The 19,412-nt window shown below is 37.7% G+C and overlaps 1 protein-coding gene across 3 annotated transcripts in view; it reads left to right on the forward strand.

Moving 5' to 3' along the window:
• GRIA2 (glutamate ionotropic receptor AMPA type subunit 2) overlaps positions 1–2,829 on the forward strand; it is a 96,486-nt gene extending 93,657 nt beyond the window's left edge. For all 3 annotated transcript variants that reach the window (XM_055797318.1, XM_055797315.1, XM_055797316.1), the window contains one exon: positions 1–2,829. This exon is cut by the window's left edge and continues 79 nt beyond it. In XM_055797318.1, the coding sequence (XP_055653293.1) occupies positions 1–86 (86 nt within the window). In that variant the 3' untranslated portion in view covers positions 87–2,829.
• The last annotated feature ends 16,583 nt before the right edge of the window (positions 2,830–19,412 follow it).

Raw genomic sequence — 19,412 nt, forward strand, 5'->3', positions numbered from 1 at the left:
CTCCAGAATTTCCAAAAGCAGTGCATGCAGTACCTTACGTGAGTCCTGGCATGGGAATGAATGTCAGTGTGACTGATCTCTCGTGATTGATAAGAACCTTTTGAGTGCCTTACACAATGGTTTTCTTGTGCGTTTATTGTCAAAGTGGTGAGAGGCATCCAGTATCTTGAAGACTTTTCTTTCAGCCAAGAATTCTTGTATTTGTGGAGTTCATCTTGGAGTGTAATGAATGCTTAGTTCAAAACACAACACCATTTTCTATACAAGTTCAAGATGAAGCTTGACTGACATGCACAGCTAACATGGAAGTACTGTAATCTAACTGAAGTCGTTGTACAGGCAACACACCAGTTCCTGCAGCCACCGTTGTTAGTCCCTTGGTTCATACTGACTTAAGCACACTTGACATCAATTGCATCAAGATGTGACATGTTTTATAAGAAAAAAAGAAAAAAAAACACATATAAAATAAAAAAAAATATTTTTAGGTATTTTCACAAACAAAAACTGGCTTTTAAATAAATTTGCTTCCATAATGGTTGAATATGACAAAAGAAAAAAAAAAACCAAAAACAAGGGAAAAAAAAAAAGAAAGAAAAAAGAAATCTAGACTGCGGCGAAGTGGAATATGAAAATAAGGCTTAAGGCATCAGTTCCATATTTTTCAAAGCCAAACATATAATGTTGAGAAAAGAAGAAATAATAATTAAAAGTTTCAGATCTTGTAATTTAATATTGTTATTAAAACTTTGCTGTATATCCTATTCTTTAACATTTGGTGTTAATATAAAATTACTTGGCAATGCTTGACATTTGAAATAAACTTTTTTCTATGGTTTTATTTGCAAGTGTTCCATTAATTTTACTAGCTACAGTTGGGTTATAAAGCGTCTGAAATCTGAAAGGACACTGTCAAGGTTGGGTCAGTGTTACAGTTTTGGGTAGTGTCGCCACCCCCAGCTCGCTTGAATCTATTCAACAGTTTTTTCTACAGACGACCCCAAGGTGTAATGCCCAGATAAACATTGTGAACTCTGAAGATCAAGATTGTTCTGGGTTGGAGTGGTAATTGATACCAGCACATGAGGAGACAGATAGGTGCCAATTTAGAGCTCCTCTGAACTCTGACGTGCAGGGGCTTGGGAACCAAAGGTTTGGTTCGTATCAGTCTCAAAATTTGTACAATTGTGTTCATAAATACGTGTACATCGAGAGAAGACTGTCAGTAAAAACTGATAAATGACAAGCAGTAAAATAACGTTAAATATTTATTTAAAGCATGAAACACACACAGTTCTCAAATTGTTCCTTTATGGAATCAGTTTTCAAACTGACAAAAGGTAATTCGAAGCAGTAGCTAGTAGATTTCTTTGTTATGAAACAAAACCCAAAACCTTGGCAATGTCTTTTTAAATTAAGATCGATAATAACTCAAACTAGATGCAAGTCTGTACTGATGAAAATATAAAAACTTTCCTGAATCTTAATCGTTATGAATATTCATTGCTATCTGAAGTTACCATACGTTTTAATTATGTGTATTTAGAAACAATAACTACTTACAAAGCAAAAAGGAATCCTAGGAGGGGTGCAATAACACTAATTTAAATGCTAATGCAAGTCAAAGCAACATCATGTTTCTCTAGCTTTCCCTGTAGATAAAATTCTGTACATTTTGTTGAAACGCTTACGTTTTTCTGCATTGTGGATACATTGCCTCATGCAGTCTCAGTAAATCTCTATTTTATTTTGGACTTACATAAGATTTGAAATAATGACTTGCAGTTTTAGTTGGAATCCATTTCTTAGGCTTGAGTAAAGCGTTTACCGAACATTGGAGAAGACAGAGCATTTATCAGAAACTTGAAAACCCTTCCTGTGGTACAAGCTCTGAGCCTGTTTCTGCAAGCACGTGAACACGGTGTATACTCTCAGCACAGTCAGCAAGAGGTATATACGGTGTCTTCAATGGCAAACTTACCAGTAACTTGCCCCTAATTAAACTAAACCATTTCTTGATGCATCTGTAATCCATAGGTGTTCTGTGCATTACTCCTCATCAGGAATGTTGGGGGATGCATTCTGATTTTTAATGTTCAATGCTAGAATGACCAAACTAAAATAATATTCATATGATAATCTAAACTTTTTTAAAAAGTACAATTGCATTACTGTATACAGTGGAAAGCTATTTATTGTACCTCTGGGCTTATTCCTCTAAAAATCGTAGCGTAAAAAAGAAATCTTTGTCAAGCCTGAACTGATGTATATAACTGAAATAATGTAAAGTTATATTTTCATGTTTTTATACTTAACAACATGATGGGAATACATAATGTATGAGTATTTCAATTAAAGATAATATTGATTGGATAATACACATCTCAGTTAAAAAGCGCAGTAATCATAGTTTAATATCCTTGTTACAGTACATCAGTATATTGCTATATAAAGTATGTCTGTGTGCATTTAAGTGAAAAGTAGCCAAGAGTGATGAAAGCTGTCCAAGGGTTTTTTATTCATTTTATATGAAAACTGTTACGGAGCAACCAAAATGTTTATGAACTCAAACTTGTGTAAATTTCAAAATGTCCTTTTACTGTAGCTTTTTGTTTACAGTACAGTATCTTATTTTCTGCTTTGTTAAATGAGTAACAGTACAAAGCTGGACATACACTTTCTAAGACATTAACGTTCCCGTTTTTTCATGTATAACTATATGACAGAAAATGCTTCTGATTTTATTTTTCAATCTAACACATGATGGCTTTTCTGGAGTGTTGTATAAATTTCAATCATACATAAAAAATCTTCTTAAAAAAGGCAAAAGACCTTTAATGTCTGTTTAGTATTATTGAAATCTGGGTTCTTATTCGTTATAAAAGTATTTTCCTAAGATTTTACATAGAGCAAACCTGTTTGTCCCCACGGATATGAAATTTCCCTGAAGAGTTTTGCAAGGAGAATATAACTCTTCCCCCAAATCATCTTGTCACTCAAGTGTAGATTTACTGTAGTTTGCGTATTGCTAAAGGAAGTAATGTAACTGTCTTGCCAACAATATAATTGTATTTCTGGAATGTAACCTTCTTGATCATGGTTATAATGGCAGTGTGATAGGATGGCAATGCTAGTAGGTTAAGTATCTAATCAGTAACTCTACTTAAAAATTGTCAGCTTGAATCAGTATTTTTTTACTTCAACAGATTGTTGATGTGTCCACAGCAGAGAAAGAACCTGAGAAATGGCAAGTATTTTGGGTATATATTAGTAGTGTTGTTACTAGAGATCTAGTACAACAGAGTTCTCTGTAATAGCAAAAAAAAAAAAAAAATAGTCTGAAGAGGTTTGCAATGTCAAAGGTTCAAAATTTTTATTTACATGTATTGCAGATTTTAACAGAGTGTGTTTCCAGGTTATCAGCCTCCTCTTTGGCCGATAGATGTAGAAAATAACTTTACACCAAGTAAAGTGTACAAATAATTGTATTTTAAAATACAAATATGTGACTTCAGCTATCATTCAATACAGTTAGTTATATCAATACAGAGGTCACTAGCAAAACAGAATCAGCAGCGACTGTTCTGCATGATATCCCTAGAGGCTACTCAGACCTCTTTCACGGTACCAAAACCTGTGGTTTATTAAATATTTTTTTTTAAGCTGTCATGGGATCACAAACATTTGCTGTGAGAAATGTATCATGTCCAAATTATCTTAGGAATTCACATTATATCGAGCTCTTAGAATAAAATTCAGTGAATTACTTAGCTGTGGACTTTGAACATTTTCCATAGCATCAGGTTTTGTAGATAATAGAGGGTACTACATACCTGTGTGAGTTATAACAGTTAGAGGACTGTAGGCAGTAACGGCTCCTGTGTGACTGATTTCATTCAGTCTGCCTGCTATTGGTCTTCCTGAAATTTCTGCTTATACTCCTAATACCCTAAACTTTGGGGCTACTTCAAATAGCTCAATGGTAACATTGCCCTAAAATTGTTCTTTTTTTCTGCCTTGAATGCTATCTTTCCTCTCTCCCCAAAGAAGAACTTTGAGAAGCATGTCTGTGTCTAGTATCTGGGGACCTATGGGAACTTGAAGTGAAAACAACTTCATAGCAAAGAGTCTCAGTTCCTACTTGCATTTAGTAGGTGTCAGCTCCTTGTATGCTGAAGTAACTGCAGGATTTGTGATGCATTTTTTTTTTTTTTTTAGAAATTCCCTTGAAATAGTGAATATCACTTTGATGATCACAACTTCAGTTAGAGTCATTTAATGCTTTAACATAAAATCTACTGATTTTATATTCTTAAAAAAAAAAAAAATCTTTGATTTTTGTAAACAGATGGCAAAAAAAAATAGAACATAGTAAGATACAATATAAAAATTCTGAGGACTACAGATCTAACTCACCTGCAGCTCTGATGTGCCGTGAGGCCTTCCCACAGTCCCTAACACTATTGCAGGGACATACGACATGACGTCCTTGCTTTTCCTTCCCTCTTGCCCCACCACATGCGGTTAATACTAATGCATACTTTTTAGCTTAGTAGGCAGATAGGAAATATGATTATTGTATATAATACTTATTGTAATTCTTTAAATGATGTGGCAGTCATTAAATTTTTTTATTATAGCTCATTGCATATGTCTCTGTTAAGAAGCAGTGTTGGTAAAGGTGGGAAAGATCTCAGGTCATGTAAGCTAAATGTTTAATTCAAGTGGCATCGTCCACTGCACTGTCCTATCGGTCTCCTTTGCACATCTCTTATTGCTAACGAAAATTTGGCTACCTCTGTAGACAGCTAAGTGCTTTCCTTACCTCAGTCGTAAGAAAATTCTTTATACGTAAAAGAAAAGCACTGATTTCCACAAAGCTGTCCAGTGAATGACTTTGTAGCATTTGCCCAAAGCTCTTCCCCACAACACACAACTCTCACTCAACAGAAAAGGACCATAGTACATGCTGTAGGCACAGAGAAAAGCTTCTCATTTCATTTATCATTATTCTTAACAAATGCTGACTTCTCAGGACTGACTGATCTGTGTTAAAGCATTTACTCCTACTAGTCTTCCAACTGAAGACTGTGATTTAAAATACATATTTAAATTAAAATGGGGTTTACTTATTGGCTTTAAAGATCCCAAACCTAATTTTGAAAATGTATCTTACAGAATAGGAAAAGGCTGCTCGATGTTAGTGCCTAGACCAGCCCATTGAACTTGCCTTCAATCAGTTCATACCTGGAGGTGGGGGAAATGCCACAAAGGGGTTCCAGTGGATCCCGTGAGCCCTGCAGGACTGTGCTTCCTCCTTTGCATCTTTCCATGCACAGAAGGCAAGCAGGTGGGCAAAGCTGAAGGAGGACTTGGAGAGGCAGTTTTATGTGTCCTCCCCCTAAAAGGTGAAGGAGCATCCAAGAGACACCAGGGAGGATTTATCCCTATTCTCTAAGCATGGAAAATATACTCACACTTGTTGTTTTTTCTTTAAAAAAAAAACCCAACAAACAGTTAATGCAGTTCTGAAATGATAATTCTGTATTTCAGTTTATGGTAAGCAGTTCTTCAAATAGGAAAACCTGTTTCCAGAGTCATATACTATTAGTAACACATACACATACTAGCTTCTTAGAAGGGGACAGCCCAGAGTCCTTCTGGCATGTGCTTTACTGAAGCATCAAAAGCATCTTGTTAAAAATATATTTGGAGGCTTTTATATGACAACTTTTTACCCAATTTTCAAGTTGTATTGTTACCGCCTGCCCTTCAGCACCATGTTCTCTGAGTCAGGGGAAAATTAAAAGAGGTCAAGCTATAGCTCTTTCACTTAATGGTATGCTTTACAAATAACAATATTTTTCAGTGGCTGATTTCCTTATGAGTTTCATTATAAATGACAAACACATTTTGGGTTACCTCATACTCTTAAATAGTGGAATATTCACAGAAAAAAATAACTGTTTTTGAATGAGTAGATATTTTTTATACTTCACAATGACTAAAGATACAATAACGCAAGCTACATTATTTTTACTCAGGTGCTTACTTTTATATTTTTTACTGTTTTTTTAATAATTTCAAAAAACTGTTGAAAGAATATTTACGTAAATTTGCAACTAAGTGGCTTGGCAGCTAATACAAGTTACCTGTAGCTGGAAATCATCATTCAGATTCAGCTACTAAGCATTAATAAATAAACAGAATTACTGGTATATGAAAATGAAGATTGTGGATGTTCCAGTATATATGTGTGTCTACATATCCGTACACAAATATGGAAATGCAATAGTGAAGCAGGTGCTGAGTTTGATAAGGCCATGCTCAAAACCCATGATAACCGCAGCAATAATTCATGGTAGAGCCATTAGTGAGAGAAAGGTTCATAAGCAAGTGCCTTACCACCTTTAGTTTGAATAAATATGGAATCTGACATTTCCATAGGACAGTATGAGTCCCCATGGGACTCAATTAACAATGAATCCCATAACGTCAAAAACTGGTGTAACTTCTTCGATCGTCTTTGTTCTCACTAACAGCATGAAGTTCTACAGAACTTCTGCGAGAAGACGTGGGCTCTTCTACCCTCACTGCCGTTGGCCTACGCAAAAAGGTCAAATGGAAGCTACTGCCTGTGTCATCGCCTCTTGCTGCAGCCTCGGGGATGATGGGTTTATGTGCGTGCAATCTATATGCTTGATTTTTCAAATTACACTGTCTTACCTATTTAAAAATCTACACAATTGATGTAAGAGGCTCAGGTTTAGTTAATTCTAACATCACATGAACAAGGACAAACAAAAAATTACTCTTTGTTAAGTTATAACTTGATTTTCTGAACTGAAACCTCTAAGAAGTTAATGCCTATAGAACAAAATTACTGGGCATTGACAGGGCTGGATACTACACTACCTACTGGGAACATCGTGCTGCAATAATATATACTGCTATGGTGCTGTGGCAGAATTCTGTCCACGTTTTATATTATTTTTTTTACTGGCATAGACAAATAAGCTACAGGGAATCACTCTTACAGCGTAGGCTTGGCAGAAAATTTTCAGGCAATTTCTACTGATTGGTTGTATCTGTGGTATTGCCATGTTCTTTAAACTTGTACCTTCAGAATATAAAAATAAAGCATGTGATAAACTTTTTATAAAGCCATTATATTCAGTGAGAGCAGGATTTTACTCAACTTGTTTTCTCCATCCTGATGGCTATACTTACCTAAAGCGCTTGTTTTCCACAGAAATAGGTTTTGCTCTTTTTCGCTGTATGCTCTTGCTTATTCTAGGGGACCTAAAAATATATAACTTACATATTTTTAGCATTATAGATCCACAATTAGATGTGGGAGATTTACATCAGTTCTGCTTAGTTCACCTTATAAGCTGCTTTCTATAGTAGATTTTTGTCATTTTAGAGCCTGTAATTTACTTTTTGATCTTTTATCATTGGGGGAGATTTTAGCACATTGAGGAAAGTAAGTAACGTTGCCTACCCTGCTAGCTGGTTTGAGATGTTGCCCATGTCATTCAAAGTCATTCATCCGATGAGGCTGTCCTGAGACTCACACCTCATAAAGAATCTTTCTCAGACTGTGGGGACAAAGGTTGCTCTGAGACGACCAAGGTAATACGCTTGGGTCGGATCCTGCCTCGCCGAAGCCCAGGGAAGCTGGGGCGTCAGGACCAAGCCTGAGCCTCCCAGCACTCTGTGTGCAGTCACGCAGTGATCTGCCCTGGGATCGTGCCTGCGCCCCCGTGCTAGCAAAACTGAAGTGTTAGCGTGGTCAAGATGCAAAACCTATTTCCCCACTCTGAACGTAATGCCAAGGGGAAGAACTGTCCCTTTCTTCCCCGTCCACGATTTCTGAAAAGCTTTTTTCCTTCCCTGAACTACATCCATCCATATTCAGCAAATTCAGGATGTAGCTTTAGAAAAATTGCCTTAATATAAAAAATCATATCTTTCCTCAGCACAGAGGAAACAGCATTTACCTTCACTTAAGAAAACTAAGCACAGCCATCTTGGCGCCTGAACAATTTTATGGAGGTTTTTCTCATAGGGCAAAAAAAGTCACTACTTTAAGAATTGTGACATCATGTATTGTTATGAAAGAAAACACGTAAGCTTCCCAGTAGGCAGGATCTTAAGAATGTAGGTGTTATTTTTTTTGGTAAGTTGTGTTAAATAATATATATATATATACACACACACACGCACACACATGCTAAGTATAGTATGTGAACAGCTTTTCTTTATGCATGTCATAAAATGCTATGTAAATCAGAAGTCTATTAGCTTGCTAAGTGACTTTTCTGCGGTGTCAGACCTGTATAATAATATATATACAAATAATACAATTATGTTACTTTTTTTTTACTTTTTTAAAGGATATCCTTTGATCACTTACACAAACCTAAGCTAGGAGGAATATAAATAACTGAAATGTGAAGCAAAATTGCTCCATGTGACAGCATTGCCTGATCTATGCTGTTTTCTTTTTTTCTTTCATTTTAAAATATCTGTAGAACAAAAAAGAGCATCTTGCTAGAAGCAATAGGCAACAAGAGTGGATAAGAGAATGCAAGGCAAACTTCATTGTGATTATAGGACGGGGTTTGAAGCCCTGACTTGAAACTATACTGCTCAGTAAATAAACTAGATCTTAAGTTCTCATTGAAGTTAGAAGAGGTTCAGTAGATCTTTGTGGTGTAACTGAATCACAGAATCGTGTCATGAGTGTGGACACTAAACATAGCCTTTGGCCTTTAACACTTAGACATACCCAGCTTCCAGGTATTAGCTATTTTAGGCTACTTTGTGAAATTGCTATGGGCCAGACTCACTGCTTAGCTAAATCCAGGTCCCGTTCTGGCTGCCCGCATCAAATCAGTTTCTGAGGATAAACATCAAATCCATGGATAAAGTAGACCATTTTGTTCTCAAATTAGGAGTTTATGTTACTTTTCAGCTGGCTTGCTTTGTGTTTTAAAGTCAGTATTTCAACAGCTAACATTATTTTGTTTTTTGCATTCCTTGCTGGCAATACTCTTCAGGGTTTCATTTTTTTAAAGCTTTTAACTAAAATTGGTAACAAGTGTTTACTGAGGGGAAATGTGGGTTCTCAGTCAAGCCAGTATTTTTTAAGACACTGTCTATGATAGAATGCTTTATGCTATAACAGAGAAGACAGATATGAGGAGCTGTTGCAAGACGATTTAGGTGAGATTTTGTTTGGTTTCTTTTTCAAAAAAGTTTTATCTTTTTACTTGTTTTTCTTTCACTACAGCTTTTTGTAAAAAAAAAAGAAAATTAGTCTCTTCTATAACCATCCTCTACTATTACATGCTCTGATGTCATTGGTTGGCATCAGTGAAGCCACCTGGATACCTTGGAAAATGTTCCCGTGTCCATGTAGATAGATGGTAGAACTGCCCAGTGTAATAATACATGTTTTCTGTCTGATTTCATTTCCATGTGGATGTGATTGTTCACTTGTTTTGTACAGTTTTGTTTGGTTTGGGTTTTGTTTGGTTTTTTTTGTGGTGCAGCTACAGACAGAGATCAGTGGGGTAAAAAGTAAATGTTATTAAAAGAGCAGAGCAGAATATGATGGAGCATTCATGAAGTCTCTGCAGAAAGATGTTTGAAAAAAAACAAGCTCTTTAAAACACTGACTAACTTGCCTCTGAGCATCCCTTAATGAGAGGGGGAACTAAGTAGGTTCTGTGTCCTGCATCCTGCAGTTGTATTCCCCCGAGTAGAAAATCCCATTCTAAAGGTCAGGAGTGTGTACAGAGATATTTTTGCAGAATCAGCCCTGATTAGCCGAATTCTATATAAATATGTAAGTATTGATAATGAGCATGCAATGAAATGCAGAAAGGAAATTTCTTTTTAAAGTAATTAGCATGATTTATTTTTTTTTTCATTTCATTTCCAGCTTCAAACCTAGCAGCGTCAGGGGTTTTTCTTGGACCAGTACAAAATACACATGAATTAATGTTCCGTGTGCTCCTGCAGAATTCTATCACCATTACATACCATTTGCAATGTCTAGTACGGAGACATCTTCTATGATAGATGTCCTCATCAAAGTCTTCACCTTACAGAGTTTAGCTTGTGTTTTATTTCAGATTCTAAAGAACTAATCATATACGTTAAGTCCTACCATCAAAGTGCCTGAAGAAAATTGGTTTTGATAATAGACTTCTTTTTGGCACAAGGAAGCATCAGCAAATCATTTAGGGTCCTTTCCCTACCTGGTCATTAAAAACAGTATAGTAGTATTACTTGATGTAAATGTGAATTTTCATTCATTATTGTCTTTCTGTCTGAAACATCTTGCACACTGTTTTTCTCCCTCTTAGGAACAAAAAGATGATGCATGGGACACCACAGGTATATTTCTGAAACCCTTTGCAGATACTGTCACTTATATGTATAGGTGCTTGGCTGTTTCTTGTCTTAATTCTGAGATCTTCATGGCTGAGAAGATTTAAATCTTCCAGACCTTGTCTGCATGTCTTTGTGTTGGAAACCTGTTTTGTAACCTGTTAACATTCCCTCGGTGGCCATTAACTAATGATTAATGATGCCATTCAGATACAATGTTTAATTTATAGAAAAACCTTGAGGCATATGCAGTGGTTTACAAATAATTTAGTATTTATGGCACTCTAAAGTGAATATTTAAGCATGCAAGATAGGATTCTGAGGATAAGAGATAATAAATGAATGCAGGTATAGGAGAAATAAGATGTGAGACGTTGCAGGCCAGATGTGTTGATGTGCACATATACTCTGTTTTGGTTTGTGTTTAATATTAAGGCTTTAATCTTTGATTCTAAACTGTATTAATGAAAAATGGAGTAAGACATAGAAATATATATCACGATTTCCATCTGGTGATACTACTTATTCCAACTGAACAAATTTTTACTCTAATGGTGATAACTGAGGGAAATAAAACCCTTTCCCATGAGCATCTTATGCTACTGATTTTATTTAGCATAGCATTGCTGCTTCTTGGAATATTTCCTTCATTTCTTTTTGGAAGCTCGTCCTTCAGAGAGACATGCAGCTGCAAACATAAAATGCTTATTTTGCAAGTGCCTGGAACTTGCTAAATCATTCTGTCTTTGCCAAATAAGTATTTTTTGTATGTTTCTACTCTGAACTTGAGGAGGTAGTACATTTTGATAGCATTTGAGTTCCGAGACCAAGCTATGATACCTAGATGTATGAAAATTAGCTCTTAAATTACTTTCTTGCCATGACTTTAACTCAGAAGCTTCTATGTTGTCTGCAAGATGGATTGCCCTTTGTGTTGTTTTATATGTTAGTGGTTGTTATAAATGATAGTAAGCACCATAAAATTTAAACTTTCCATGTTAAAAAACCTTTCCAGTTCCATTTGTCTGTGTGCTTGTGTTCAATCAGCCATGTAAAGTGTCTTTTTTCAGATACATTCAATTGTAGTCAGGCCTGTAATTTCCATGCTTATTTGGAGACTTTATTAAATAAATTATGTAGCATTCACTAAACATGGAGTTAATCTTTCTGTTGTTCCTTCAAGTTGATTCAGACTTGAGACCTGGTTTAATCATGATATTCTTTAGAAGAGTTGTTGATAAAAATTGTGGACAGTGTACTGCCGTTCCTCTTGACAGAAGCTATTTACCCATCTATTTAAGCTAAATATCACTTGGGGAAAAAATTAGCGTAGCTGACGTAAGCAAAAAGGTGTTTTACAAACTTCAAAGCCATTGTGCTCCACTCCTTTACAGTCTGCATCACACTCACCTCAAAAGCTGGTCTAACCTGATCTTTAATAAAATTATGTGGTGTTGTATTAAGAAGAATAATTTTATCTATGAGTTCCAATTTTTAGAGCTGCACAAAAGGCCTGTTGTTTCTAACTGAAGTGCTGATGTTCTCTGTTTTGGTGAAAATGTGCTTCTGCACAAGCAGGCCACATGCACAAGTGCAGGGCTGGGTGGCTCGCTCTGTACGTGAGAGGCCTCGGTGAACACGTGTCCTCTTCAAAGCAGGAAAAATCCTGGCACAGAGCACAAGAGATTTCCCTGTTTCCAGGCACTGTAGTTTGGAAGGCAGAAGGATCTGTGGATGAGAGGAAAGGATGAGAGGAAAGGTGATAAAAACTGTGCAAGGAGGACCGGGGCTGGGCCACAGCTTGGCACAGGGTGCAGCATTGGTACGTAGGAGTGAGAGCGGTAAGCCATCAAGAACTTTGACCTTTCCCATAGCCACCTGTCTGTCCATTTCTCCATTTCACCTTTCTCTAGAAAAAATAGGAAAAATAATCACCCGGTTTTTTACGCTGGGAAAAACCACGCCACTTCACTTCAGGCACCAGACATGGCACAGAAAAGCAGATCAGGTTGGTGGAAGCATCCGGCATAGATTTTACTCTGAACTATCTTCTCTTTTGAACACTCAGTATGCTTGGCATCTAACTTGAACAGTGAAAATCTCTTATAACCATTTATCAGATTTTTGCCCCACGTGCCTTTGTCAATTAAGATTTTCCTAGTGATTTCCAAGCCTCATCAAAAGATTTTTTATAAAGAAGAAAGTTAGACTGACATGAAGATGTGTAAGATATCCTGTTTACAGGGTGATCTACGCTAATAACGACTGGCAGCATACCCAGAATAGCAGTCTTTGGAGAGCTTCAGAGTTTTATTTTTCACCGTCACTGAAATGAGAGAGAGAAGGACACAGAAGGAAAAGGCTTTAAATGCACAAAGGTTGAAATGGGTCTAGGATGCAAAAGTGCTAGCCTGATCGGCAAAAAATGTCCAGATTACCCACCTTAAGGCCATGGTGCATTTCCAGGATCATTTAATCACTATTAGGTGATGACTGACACACAATAATTTTAGTAAGTAATGAAATCTCTGAGAAAACTAGCTTGTGAAGGGTGACCCTGGACTGGAAGATTATGAGTTGGTTCAGTATAAGTTTAGCGTGAGGATAAAAATAGTCTTATAGTTTAAGGTTCTCTCTTTCAAACTGTGACACATCAAGGCTGGCTCCATACTGATACACCCGGCAGTGCCTGGCGTGTTCCCAGTCGCCAGACTCACCATCTATCCCATTAAGCTGTTACAGCAGTCCCTGGCATGCTGTTGGCTGGTGCCCACCAAGCGTGTTTCCAGGTAACTGCCAGGGACAGTTTAGGGATAAGAATGTCCCGACAATCATTCCCATTTGGCATTTTGCAAGTTGTCACAACATTTTGGCATTTAGGGAAGTTTGCTGTAATAACCAGAGGCTATTGTGTGCTCATTAGCTGGAGTGCACAGGAATGTTCTGGGGCATTTCATTTAGCAGTGTGGATGTCAGCTGTGGGAACTAATTAGAGTTGGAGGAGTGCAGAGTCTGGAATTTGGAGGAGTCCAGGAGATCTCTTTGGGCCAAAAAAGTTACACCTGGCAAAGATTTTTGTTAAAAGCCTTTGGTCCTGTCCCCACTGGTAGAATACTCATGTTAGGAAAGACATCTCAAATAAGTGAAGAGATTACCAGAAATACCTAAAGTAATGGGACTGAAGAAGTTTTAAGAGAGGTCAAAGAGTAAGAACAGTTTAAAAAAAATCAACCTGCAGTAAATTTTACAAAAGCTATTAAACCCCGACATTTTTTCCACAAATAAATACATGAATACCAAGCATGAAAATGAGGAATTGGTGATGAATGACAGTTTAGTTGTAACTCAAAACGTCAATGTATGTTTTGGTTCAGTTTTGACAAGGAAGTCTGGTGAATAAATTGGAGAAGGTTTCTTCGATAAGGGAAAGTAGCTGTGAGGCACACAGGAATGTAGACAAAGAAGATGGCATTACCTAAAGAAATTTTGTACTGGAAGAGGAAGTCCAAAACTGTATTTTTCAAAGATCAGTATTAGGATCAGTTCCGTTTTAATAGACAAATAATGACCCTGACACGAGAAGTGGAAAAGTCCTGGTGGAGTTAACTTGGTCGTGCAAAGTGAAGATAAACATGAAGATGAAACAGTGAAAAAAACTGGATGTGCTCGAGGAGTGGAGGAGTTACAGAAACAAGTCTGAATAGCATAATATGAAAGGCACTTAAGGCACTTGAAAGAAAAATTCCGGCCAGCAGCAGATCAAAGTGAGACCCATTGTTTTGCTTCCAGCACCAGTTGATAATGAATGCCCCGTGAAGGCTGAAGATTACACATACAGTGTATTTTGCTAGGATGCTTGTGTGGCCTCCAGCAGTTGTGGGTCAGGGACTCCCTCAGACACAGATGATATCTTTGCATTTCCTATCCTTTCCAGCAATTTATCTAATCCCTTTGAACTCTTCTATACTTCAGCAGCCATAATACCCCATGGCAGAAATTGTCAGGGTTTAACTAAACATTGTGTAAAGAATCACCTTTTTTTTCCCCCTCATAAGCCTGTTACCTGTTAATTTCCTTTGTTGCCTCCTCATTCTTATACTATGAAATGCAGTTGGCAGTTGCTCATTAATTCCTCTTCTGAATTGAGAGGCTCATAAGCTATCATATGAGAGAAAACTCAAAAGATAGAGCTTCTTTCGTGCAATGAAATTAAAGTTGATGCAGTACGTGACTGCTGTTATAAATACAAGTGGGAGAAGAACTTCCTCCCAAGAGGGAGAAAAGCTGATTACTTATAAAAAACAACGCTGGCACCAGGACGAGTTGATAAAATGGGCAAGGCATAAATTTAGGGTGGATTGTGAACATTTCTAGTTTCAGAGCAGCAAATCCCCTTGGCAGCCAGGTGAGAGGGCTGTACCCTGCGCAGGCAGTGCACTGGCCAGCGTGGTTATGGAACAGCCATTTTTACAGCAAACAGCCTCTCAGAGGACCACTGGTTCCTCCTTTACAGAAGATCACCTCCAGGAAGGGTTCAAGAGCTCAAATACATGCCTTTTTATCACCCTACTTGCAAGATCATGAAAATGCATTTTTATGTGTGAAAGTTGGTGATTGGGATTCAGCAACCCAGAAGGTCCCTTTCCACTGTACGCTCCTACATGGTCTAGCTGAAGAGATTCCTTGTTCTCTTTGTTCTCATCCAGATTCATAGTCCTGTGCGATCTCCTGGGTTTGGGTGTCTGTCTCAGCCATTTTGCAAAAAGACAAAAATGCATGTGGTGCCCTTGTATCTGCCACCTAGCACAGTGATTAGTAGTGATTTAACTAAAAACAAACAAACAAACACCACCCCCCAAAAAAAACCTAACAAAAAACCAAACAAAAAAACAAACCGCCCAAGCACTTGCTTTGAGTATAGGGAACCCTGCTTTCATCACTTCTGTTGTGCAAAAATGTTCATGAAAAATCCTTTTCCCATCCTACAGGTGAAACTGCCATCACTAGTGCTATTGAGTATTTTCAGAAATTAAATTTCTCCTGGAAAGTTAACTCCATTTTGCAAGAAACAGCTACACAGTCACTGGAGAGGATTGGTGCGGGAGGGTCGCTGGCTGAAGGGAAGCCAGACCCACTTGTGTTCCAGTGGCTCTAAGGACAGGACAGAAAACTCTTGTGCAGTCAGCAAAAGAAGAACTGGAACCAAAGTGTGCCCCTCTGGTATGGCCATCTTGTAGAGTCAGGCTTCAGCTTTTCCTCAACTGGGTTTGTCCGACAGAGTTAAATACTCCACAGGAACTGGAGCCGCTGTGTTAGGGGCAAATACCCTGTCACTTTGGATTATTCTCTTTTTCGCTCTGGAGTTTTGATCCTCTCATTGCCCAACGACGTACATGTTTGTTTATTTCTGATTTCTGTCTGGAACAAGCCAGAGAGTTCCCTTTGAGGGAAAATGTGGGTGGTGTTCAAAAGGTAACTTGGACCCACAGTTTGTTCCCGACGGACTGTATAGATGAAGCATGACTGAATTTTTCTCCGTGTTTGAATTTAGACTGCTCTGAAAGGTGGTGGCCTTGAACATCGATCAGGCCTTGATTCCTAGCACAGGCTGCCAAGATGGGATAGGTGTACACCAAAGTGCTACAGTTATGCAGAGGGCATAATCTAATCAAAGGTACCCTCAGGGAAGAAAGGAACGTAATTCAGGTCTCCCAGTGTATATCTGTATATACATATATCTGTATATATGGAGGAAATTATGCTGGTGTTGCCTGTATTTCTTAATTGCTTGGACCTGGTGACGCTAATCTGAGAAGGACTCTGTGATTGCATTAAGAAGTGGTAAATACCTCCGAAAGCAAGATTACAGGCTGAGATTCAAACTGGACATTTCGAAGCTCAGGTTAATTCAGATTTACGCGCTTTGTGCTGTGTTCCCAATGAAAGATGCTTGGAGGCAGCTCCTGTGAATGGGTGATAGCAGAGTGCTGGGAAGTGGTGAGGCTTTAAATCTTACATGTAGACACCTCTCACAGATTTAGCTGAGAGATTTTCTTGGTAAATTCTTTAAAATTACCTTCAGTTAGTTGGGTAAGTTACAAATGAGGTGTGAGTAACCACTGCCTTAGTACTGATGTCTGTGAGGATAACCTTGCAGGCATTCGCAATCTGTTGGGTTTTTTAATTACTCTTCTCTCCAAAGAGAATACATTTGATATCCTGAAGTATAAAACTTGCAGTATAGGAAGGAAGTCTGAGGGAAATTATCTTAAATAGAATACCCTGTGCCAAGACACGTGAGCTGGCATTGCAGACATTTTTAAGGTCTCTGATCTTTAGTTTCTGATTTTTTCTTGTAATAGAAAAAGAGGGGAAATGTGTAAAAATCAAAGCTGCTCAACCTTGATTACTGGTATTTTATGCTAAATATGGTTGTTCCTGCCAAAAACATTAAGCTGGCAGGGAGAAGTTTAGATGTCTCATTATACTATTGCCAAGAAAGACATGATTTTGAAAGCTCTACAGGGCAGACCCAGAGGCTCTTGCTGCCAATCTGTTCTGGTATTCACCACAGAATGAGCAGAATCAGTGTTTCTTTGAAGAAACAGTGCTTCAGGCTTCTCTGGATGTGCAGCAAATAGATTTTCACAATGATGTTTATTTACGTAACGACTCTGAGGTTTTTTGTTTTGCTTTATGGTGCAGGCTTTACTAGATTTTAAACAAACCAATAGAATTCAGAATATGTGTTTGTCTCTGAAAGCTTATGTAAGAAAACTTGTAAAGTAGTGACGCTTAAAGCATTAAGTGAAAAATAAAGACCTGAAATCCCACACTACTTTACAAATGGATGCACAAGCTTTTCTAGAGGAATAAGCTGGTTATTTTGGATTTAATAACCATCTCTGTCCTAAGGACGTTTAGTGAGAGGCATAAAATTGTATTGAATATGTAGGCAAAAAGTATGCCCAGTGCATATGTTTCATTTTTTTGGTGATTCATAGTCAAGCTGGAACAGCACAGAAATAGACTTGTGAATTCTTCAGATTGCTGACATTTAGCAAATTAATATGAAGTTTAAGTTGCTTTCATAGTGGACTATGAAACACTCAAGTGCGAGAGACTGGAAAGAATGTTCTAATGTAAGAACATTTACCCAGCCAACCAAACGACAATAAGTTTACCATTCCTTGAGTCAGGGGAGAACATAACCCCCCCAAAACTTAAACAAAACAAACAAAAAAGAAAGCCCACAAAAAAACCCCAAACCCAGAAGAAAGTACAGCGATTGTTGAGTTAAAAATGTGTTCCATCCACATTTCCTGGAGTAGCTCATAAACCACATTTTTAAAGAGAAGTTGGATTCGTCACTGATCTTGGAGTCTGAAGGCAGAAAGCAACTGTCCTCTATACTTATACTAAAAAAGTGTATCTCTCAGTCCAGAAGGCTCGTAGATCTCAAGAAAAAAGGAACTTTTTTTACTTACTCTTGACCTCCTGCATGCCAGAAAGCCACCTTTAGAGATTTCCATATTGAGCCAACTCAGCATTCTGCCTACAGAAACATCCAGTCTTGACCAAAAGAGCCCTCCTAGCAGAAATCTAACACCGTCCTTTGTAATCTGCTCGACAGCTTGTTAACTTCATTTTAAAAACATAATCTTCAAAAATGCAATCTAATCCTACCTGAGCGCTTGTGCTTTTATATCTTGGAGAGCCTGAGTTGGCTAGACTGAAAATTCTGCTACTGTGAGATAATTCTCCTTTCATATGGAAGAAATGGATCATGACTTAATTGCCTTTTAAACTTTTTCACTTGAGGTGCCTTAGTCTTTCATTTAGTCTTTCAGTGGACAGAACAAGGTTGTTTCCAAGGTTGGTCTTGCACTACTAATTTATATTGTCTCCAGTTTGTCATCATTGTTTCCAAACCTGAGTGTTAGATTTTGACCTAGATAATGCCATTTCTCTATTCTTGCTCAAGATTAATAACAACCACCTCCTTTCTTAGATCTTCTTCAGGGGTTCATGTTCAGGTGATGAAATTGCAATGAACAAAATTAATACATATTAGTGGGTGCCTCATATTTCTCCATATTTTTATATTGAGGTGATGAAAGAAGTAAAGAAATCTCAGTCTGCTCCATTTCTTCCACTCTTTCCAAAATCATTTTACTAGATGTCTGCTGAAGACAGGGAGGTTGCACCAGTATGATACTTCAGTGTTCTCTATCTGCCATTTGGAGACAGCGGCTTTAGAGGTCCTCATGCATTTAGGTTCTGTGAAAAGAAGACCAATGAGTGCACAAATTGAAGCTGTAATTACTTTGTATAAGCGCCCATTACACCTCATCAGAGTAATCTAGGAGGGACATTTTATAACAGGAGAAGAATCTTGCAGGATCTACGCATATTGAGAAGACTGCTGATAAGGAGCGGGGAAAAGTATATACATTTTGGAATTTCTGACCATGATCAAGTCTAATTCCTATGCCAGAAAATGAACATTTTTTTTCCCTACCCTGTAGTGCTTGGAGTATCCCCAGGAAGGTGACACACCTGCCAACTGATGTCTGAAACTTAAGAGAGGATAATTTTGGTGTGATTCTTAAGAAAAAAAACATTTTTCTGCACAGCTCTGGTCTTGGAGTTTTTATGATGGCAAACTACTGGAAAGGTAGATGAGCCCTACCTGCCCTTTCCAATTTCCTTTTCCCTCTTTGAGAGTTCAGGTTTGAGATCACAGAATTGGGATGTTGCAATGACTTCTTCTAGGAAAAAGTAACTCTGAATAGGGAATGTGCCAAAGCAAACAGCCCTTAAAACACCTCGGTTCATTTATTTGCAACTGATGCCATCTCAGCCCTTATCAAAAATTCTGTTCTACATCCTTCTATGAAGAAAACTGTAGCTTCCAGAAATGTGTATGCCAACTGAAAAAGAGTTGTTTCCCTTGAGAATTTATTTTGGGGCAATAAGACTGGTAGCTCTTGGTAGACGTACTGTAT

This window comes from Falco peregrinus, chromosome 2, assembly GCF_023634155.1.
Source record: "Falco peregrinus isolate bFalPer1 chromosome 2, bFalPer1.pri, whole genome shotgun sequence".
NCBI lineage: Eukaryota > Metazoa > Chordata > Aves > Falconiformes > Falconidae > Falco > Falco peregrinus.